The sequence below is a fragment of the Grampus griseus genome (assembly GCF_964374135.1).
Source record: "Grampus griseus genome assembly, chromosome: 15".
Taxonomy (NCBI): Eukaryota; Metazoa; Chordata; class Mammalia; order Artiodactyla; family Delphinidae; genus Grampus; species Grampus griseus.
Window position 1 is genome coordinate 1,062,403 of NC_139009.1, and position 7,712 is coordinate 1,070,114.

Sequence of the window (7,712 nt, forward strand, 5' to 3'; positions counted from 1 at the left end):
GCCTCTCCTGTCCCTGGTGGTGCGGACGCGCAGGGAACCCGCACACAGGACGCGGAAGACCAGCTCGGGGCTGCGCAGCCAGCCGTCGGCAGGTGCGCGGGGCTCCCGGTTCACGATCGCCCAGCGGGCCAGCGCCCCCCCCCCCCACGTCAGGACCCCCTCTCCGCCCACTAGTTCTTAAACGTGGTGGCTGCGTACCTGCTAGAATCCCAGCACAGACGGTGGACGTCGGAACCGGTAAACCCTGACGGTAGCCGTACCACACACCGATTTCTGCTGTGTGTTCTGGAGATGTTTCAAAGCCATGTTTATATATCTTTAATCACTAGTTAATAAATCACACCGAGATTATAATTCCTGTGTTTAGTTCTTAACCAATACAGATTGTAATATCAGAGACTCTCTAAGTATACTTATGTTTTAGTTCCTACCTGAAAATACCTATATTCCTCCTCTATGAATGTGGAGTTATTTTCAAAGTATCCTGAATTTTATAAAATGTCAAAAATCCACCCTGAAATGCATGACCTGTTTTATTTGCAGCTTTAAATACACTGAATCAGTCACACTGTCTTCTGAAATATGTAACAGACTCGGCCGGGGCCAGAGATCTGTCCGTTTGGGCGGACGTGCTCTAGACGAGCAGCAGGCACACTGTTTTCTTGGGATAATGGCCAGGAAGCTTTTTTTTTTTTTTTAAATAGAGGATTTACTGTGACAATGAAGGTTAACTGCCACCACAGTCTGGAAAGACCATGCCTGAATTTTGTGTTTGCACACATACAATTCACAATAAGGCAATGGTGAGTCTGGGAAACCCACTTGCTTTGAATCTCCACTTCAGACACATAAGTCCCGAGATCACAACATTTTTGCTCTCTCTGCAACCGGGCAAGCTATCAAATTAACGTTAAAATAGGTGTGCCCTAACTTCTGATTCATAATATTAGTGACAAATAGTAAAAAGGACAGGCACGCTATAAAGTTTATGCACGGGGTGATGCACAGCGATGTCTCATAAAGAATGAAGGGGGAGTTGTTGACGCTCGTGGCTCCTGGCTGGGTGGCTGCGTGCTCAGAATTCTTCATAAACGCCCCAGAGTGTGCCCTGCTGCACGGCAGCCATACATTAATTAGAGCATAAAGCCGACACTGCAGTGTTTCCATGCACCCAAGTGGATCTTCATTTTTCACATGCGGGACCCTACTAATTAAAATCAGCTTTGCAATTAAATGTGGAAAATTGTGTTAAACTTTCAAGCGTGGTTAGAAAAAAATGCAATTATTTTTAGGGTTTTTTATTGTAATGCAAATGGAAATTCTACCCATGTGAAACCAGTAAAAGGGAAGTAGAGGGATCCCTATTTCTCTTTCTTCCTCTCTGTCTCTTTCTTTCTCTCCTTTTTGATTATCGATTCTCCTCTCAGTTGCACGTTGAAATGCTCCACCATCTCTCCCAGTGCCTGGCTCTCTTCCAAGGCTTTTAGTGAGAGCTCTTTGTCAAGGCATGAATAATACAGCCCCCAGGCTGCTGGCAGCATCCAAATGAGGCGTGCATACATCAGGAAGCAAGCCCTCAGCTCCAGGTCCAGAACAAGCTCCCGGGAAGACAAGCAATTATTCACCCGTGGCTGCCGCCATGGCAATCACACTGGTAGGTGCAAAGGTATATGAGATGGAAAAAAATCTGAAGAAGGAACGTGCACTATAAGCCAGAGAGAATTTAATGATTTCCTAATAAAAAATAAATCTACCATTTGGAGCTTTTAATTTTAAAGTTTCAAGATAAATGGATTTGAGTCTGAATTTTCTAAACAGGGAAGGATTTAAATATAATACCAAAGCCATCCCCTGGCTTTTGGGGGATCGTTGCTTGTGCAAGTCTCTCAAGCTAGATTTTGGATCCAATATCTCACCAGAACCCTATGCTCAACAAAGAGTAACTTAAAAAACAGCTGTGAAGGGTAAATGTAAATAAAATCTATTAAATTTCAGAAGTAAATTCAGAGGGTTCACAAAACCAATGACGTGAAGAATGAATTCACATTAAGGGTTCTCTTTCCCTCTCCCTCTCTCTCTCTCCCTCTCTCATTGGAGGCTTATACAAAAATCACCACTCAGAAAGAAAGAAGTAAATCCAATTAATTCCAAATGGTCCAGGATGTATATAACTATTACAAGGAAGGCTAAAATTCAAATTCCTTTACAGTGTTTAAAGTTCATTCATCTGAAATAGAAACTAATATTTTTTATGATTCCTATTTCTAAGTTTTATTGGGACTTTGATGATGAATTTAGTGTCTATATATTCATCCCTCTGTAACATCAAGTTGCACTGTATCTTTAACACAAGCAGTATTTTATATCAACGTGGGGAGGAAACGTTGTGAATATATGGCATAGAATGTTCAATCTTACTCAAATGCTTAGGAGTAGATTTTTGCAGAAATGTTTTGACGTTCCATATTTTGGCTCCTATCTTAATATCCGTTCATCTAATTCTCTGGATTAATAACCAATCTCTTTTTCAGGTCCTTGAACCAAACAAAAACAATTATAGATAGAGTGACTTGTGGTCTCCTGTCCATCTGTCTCCATCCCTAAGACGTTCATCTTCAGTAGAGGGGGGCATCACCAGGACATGCAGAGGGCCCAGTCCCCCAAGACGCCCCCTCAGCTCGGGGTCTGGTGTCGTCGGGAAGCTCTTCCTGCCCTCGGAGCCCCAGGCCAAGGGTTGGGTCTGCATCCTTCACACCTTGCCTGCCTGCAGCCTCTAGCCAACCAACCAACAGCCCAGCAACTTCCTAAACTCCAAGTGCATGGCCTCCACGTATTCCATTTTTTTTCTGCTGCCCAGGCTGCAGGCATGTGGAAAAACGCTCTTTTTTCACCCATAGGTGTTTTAAATGCTTACAGGTCACGAGTCTGCCTGAACACTGGGAAGGAGGTGGCCCAGGGAGGAGAGTGGGGCATCCAGGACGCTCCCTTCCCTGAATTTAGGCGTCTAAGAACCAAACTCTGGAAAACTCACTTAGGATGGCAGAGGGGTAGTTCTGCACCTGCACAGAAAGACTGGGATGGGCCCCTGCGTTTGAGATGCGAACTTCAGCTACTCATAAATACCAGTTTAGAAAAGACGTGTGCACTGGACTGTGTGCGGTCAGGTGTGCGAAAGATGTGAGATGTGAGTGGGAAAGCAGAGGTCGGATTTGCTGTGTACAGAAAAGACTGTGTCGGTATTTTGCTTCACGACAGGAGACTTACTTCTGGCCCTGACTGCAAATCCATGATGGTTTGTCATACTTATGTGCTAATAATATAAAACCTAAAAAAGTCAGAGTCATGTGTCTAGATACTAATGATGTTTCTGAAGATAACGGCTGGTAATCTTGTCCTCTGCCTGGAGGCCTGGCCCTGTTCACATGCATCAGGGCAAAAAATATTGACTGAGCTCGGATCCCTGCTGGTCAGTGTGCAGGGATTCAAAGAAATGGACCTTCAGTGCCAGGAGCGTAACCCCTCTGAGGAACTGCTGTGCTGCCTGCATCAGACAACGAGGTTCTGTCATTCGTCTTCCTCTTTTTTGCCTTGACTGCCCAGAGACTCAGCACTGAATGGAATACTGTATCAGAACTCCTGATACGTCCTGGGTTTCTGGTAAAATTATGTTTTCATTTCCCTTATGTTTTTCCTAATTTATCTCTTTGATTCAACCTTTACCTGTGCAGTTGTACATGTGTTTATCAGGCACCTCAAATTGATGGTGAACTATTAACACAAATAAACACCCATGCATAGATTACCTTTAGTTCAAGGACATAATTTTTGAATAAGGCAGACCAACGAATAAAGTAAGTATTATAACTTTAATTCCTACCTCTCCATTGTTAACCAGGATCTTAAATTGTGAATGCCTCGTGAATTCAGATTACTGTTTAATTTCACAGGTCCTATCTGATGATTGATCCTCCTCTATCACCTATTCCCCGTTTCTCACAAATCCACAACCCTACCTCTACCACACAGGAAAAAAGCCATCAGTCTTAGAAGCTGTCACGAAAAGCCAAACCCCCGTTGAAGCAGCAAGGCCACCCCCGACGTGCACGCCCTCCAAAGCAATAAGAAGGCACGCTGAGACTGCGATCAATACTTGACCTCCTTAGAAATTTTCTTGTGTTCAAACTAAAGATGAACTGAGAGGCATCATTTTACCACTTGTTACCAAATTTCCTAAAAATTGTATGTTTTATTTTTTACATTGTTGATTCCCCTCACCTGCCTCCAATTAATTTTTGTGTGTTCAAGTAAATAGATACTTCAATATACTAAAAGAATGCCTTTTTATTTGGCTATGAACTGGCGTGATATGTGAGTAAAATGAAATTGTAGCCTTAACGGGAATATATTCATTGGAAAATGTATCTTTAAAAGACCGAAGTAACGGGCAGTTTCATCAAGACCAGAACTGAGGCTGCTGCCCTTGTCCTATTTGCAGGGGCCTCATGTGCTCCGAGTATCAGCGGGGACAGGGCAGCGGGCAAGGTGACACCTGTGTCGGTGGGCGGGTAGTGCAGGTATGCATGTGCATGAGCACAGCTGTCAGGGGGGAGAAACTTGCATTTAGGAAATCTTTAAAAAATAGAAAAAAACAAAGCCAGATATAATTGAAGAGTCTCACAAATTTGAAATAGCACCAGTCAAAAGATGTTGATGTACACGCGAATCGTATCTACTACAAGGAGCCCCTTTTCAGTCTGAGCAATTCAAGTGTCCCCCCCTTAGTTGAGAACTGCTGATATGCAGATGCGGAAAAATAAAATTAAGAAAAAGCCCCACTTGATAACCCAGTGAGATTCCTCGGAGAGAAGTCTTATCTGTGACTTTAAGTGTTGAATGGTAATTAGTTTTACATAACAAAGTCTGCAACTTTCTCATTATAAAACCGAGGAAATTTGAAGTCAATACATGTTAAATAATTCACCCAAAGCCCCTTGGGTAATCAGTGGCAAAGGGGAAACGGGGCCCAGTGTCTGTGTACTGGGTTCCCACAGTATGCCTCCCCACTCACTATTTCTATTAAAACAGTGGGAATTCCAATAATTGCAAACACTATGACTCATGGTAAAAAATAACGTTTTAAATTTAAAAAATTGAGATTATTTTTGCTGTAAAATTGTCCAATTTGGCTGTTCCTGTGACTCCTCTCTAAAATTCCGCCTACTTCGCTCCTGAAAAATTCAGGGTGTTCTGAGCTCTCAGCAGCATCGGGTCTCAGAGGAGGGTGGAGCCCAGCTGTCTTCGCATTGTTCCCAGCCTAAGGCTGAGCATCATTTCTGAGCAGTGGAGGAGATCCCAGGGAGAGCTGTGCACACACACTGCATCCCACAGGGCCCATCAGTCCACAGCTCTAGGGGATGCACCTTGGGTAGGAATACAAACGCTTGAAACAATTCTTTGGGAACTTCATGATTTTTCCAGCAAAAGTGTGGTTATGATGCCCAATTAAAACTAGCTGACACCTAATTAAAACTTTTTAGTCAAATTTAACCATTCTTTCTAATAGCAAAACTATTGTCTAGTGAAGAGATGATTAGGCGAAAAAACCCACTCATGCTTGGCTAACTCGTTTTCCATTGTAAACATAAACAATCCAGTTTTTAAAAACTAGATTTTTAAAAAGGAATTTACATATATACTCCTTCATAAAATAACATATAGTTAAAAAAACCACATATTTAAATTACATAGTTCAATAAGTTTTCACAATCAAATAATAATATAATAAATTAAATATAATAATTTAAGTCACAAAATTCTCTTAACCATGGCCTGTCGTTCCTTTGGTATGAATCCATTTCATCAGGGATGCCCACTGAAAATTCCCTGCCTCCTTAAACGCTAACATGGGTGTTTTGGAGTAATTTGAAATTTTCCCCTTGTTGTTGCTAAAGGACAATCATAGTAATTGCTTGATTTCATCCGTAAATTAGTGTTCAGCTGAAAAGGAAATAAAGTGGAAAGCAGCGAAGGACGGTCACCCTGGGGTGCTCAGGGCACCTGCTCTAGCTCCCGAGCTTTGGGTACCTGGGCCCAGCCCCTGATGGCCGCTTGGGCTGAATGGCCTCAGTCCTCGCACCCTTGTTTGTGGGAATTAGCCAAAAATGCGTCACGGCCTGTAAACATTTCTAACTCATCATAACCCAAACCTTCCACTGAAAGGTGAAGCTGCCTTAATACCACGGGGAAAGGGACCTCGGGAGAAGCGAATCTCAAGACTGAGCTAGCTGCACGTGACTCGCAGTCTTGGTGTGAAGGATGCGATTCCGCTGTGGCGCATTTTAGCAGCCGTCACCTGCCTATCCCGTGCTCCAGGTGCTGCCACCTCTGTCACGGACATGAAATCCCGGTGTTCACGCGCATCACCTCTAAGCCCCAAAGCCTCCGAGCGCGATCTGTCCGGACTCTCCCCTCCTGCTCTGAATTTCCCCTGCAGCTGCCCGGCGCCAGGCCTGGACCTCCTTTCCCAGGACGAGCCGAGTGCCCACAGGAAGGTCAGGAAGTTCACGCTTTACTTTACCACCGGATGTTTACCATCCTGAGCTACGGAAGGAGAAAACGGGGAGGAGAAATATGGCTCCCAGTGACCTAGGGGAGGATCCCAGGGAGCAAGTGGGGAGAGGTGCAAGGCTGGTCCTCAGTCGCCACCCCTGGTGTGGGGCAAACGCTGCCCCAGAAGGTGGTCAGAACATCTTACAAGAGCCCCACGTCCGAGGAGGACGGGAAAGCTTCCCCAACATGGTCCCCATTCATTGTGCCCACAAGTCACTCAGCGTGGCGTGAAAAACCGAGGCCTTACCTTCTGTGTCTCGCATATTTTCCGCTGACGTGGCCACTGCCGTCACAGCCAGGGGTGGGACAGCTGCAAGAGGAAAGGATGGGTCACTCAGGTGCCACCTGGACGGGAGGGAAGCGGGGGACGCAGACAGACAGGGAAGTATGGAACTGGGAGGAGGGGGCTGGGGTGCAGGCCCTGGGTCCCCCGGGCGCGCAAAAGCCCTGTCTCTGCTACGACGCACAGTCTCTGACCGCCGCTGGGGTGCATCCTGCCCGCTATCTGAACAGGATACCTGCCCGTCCTGTTCACTGACCTGAACAGCTCCTGTATGGCCGGCTCCACAGGAACTGCAGAGAGAGGAAAAGACACAAATTGATGATCGATCCCAAGAAGCCCCTTCCACAGACAGCTACCGAGAGGATGGTGTCCAGGCCGGGTCTGAGGGCTTCGGCAGGACAAAGGGGACCCCAGCAGGGCCCCCAGGGACCTGGAAGCAGGGACGTACCTCGGAGCCCTTTGGACCGCGTGCGGTGCCGCCTTTCCTCGGTATCCACCTCCATCTGGGGAGAGAGGAAGGCAGTCAGCGTGCTTTCCTGCTGGCAACTCAGGGACGGGTTCCCTCTGGAAGGGGTGCTGCTGGGGAAGGACCAGGCAATCTAAACGTGTTGTTTAAAGGTAACAAAGCAGACCTCGTCTTGCAGGGCCCCCGCAGTGGAAGACTTTGATTAGGACACACCTGGGTCGGTCAGTCTGAGTTGTACTTTGTGCCAAGAATATAATGGATAGGGCTGAAGTTTGCAGGAAGGAAAAAAGTGCATATATTAATGTCTAGATTCTCCCTGTAGCTGAAGTGGAGTCGTGGTGGGGAGGAGGTGGG

At 45.8% G+C, this 7,712-nt stretch overlaps 1 protein-coding gene across 8 annotated transcripts in view; it reads right to left on the reverse strand.

Annotated features, from left to right (window-relative positions):
* MYT1L (myelin transcription factor 1 like) overlaps positions 1–7,395 on the reverse strand; it is a gene marked incomplete at both ends in the record, with an annotated part of 139,259 nt that extends 131,864 nt beyond the window's left edge. For 6 of the 8 annotated variants that reach the window (XM_082672263.1, XM_082672260.1, XM_082672259.1 and 3 more), the window contains 3 exons: positions 6,857–6,919; positions 7,149–7,182; positions 7,341–7,395. In XM_082672263.1, the coding sequence (XP_082528389.1) occupies positions 6,857–6,919; positions 7,149–7,182; positions 7,341–7,395 (152 nt within the window). The remainder of the gene's footprint in view (positions 1–6,856; positions 6,920–7,148; positions 7,183–7,340) is intronic. The other 2 variants (XM_082672264.1, XM_082672261.1) reach the window with 1 other exon arrangement.
* Between the last annotated feature and the right edge of the window lie 317 nt (positions 7,396–7,712).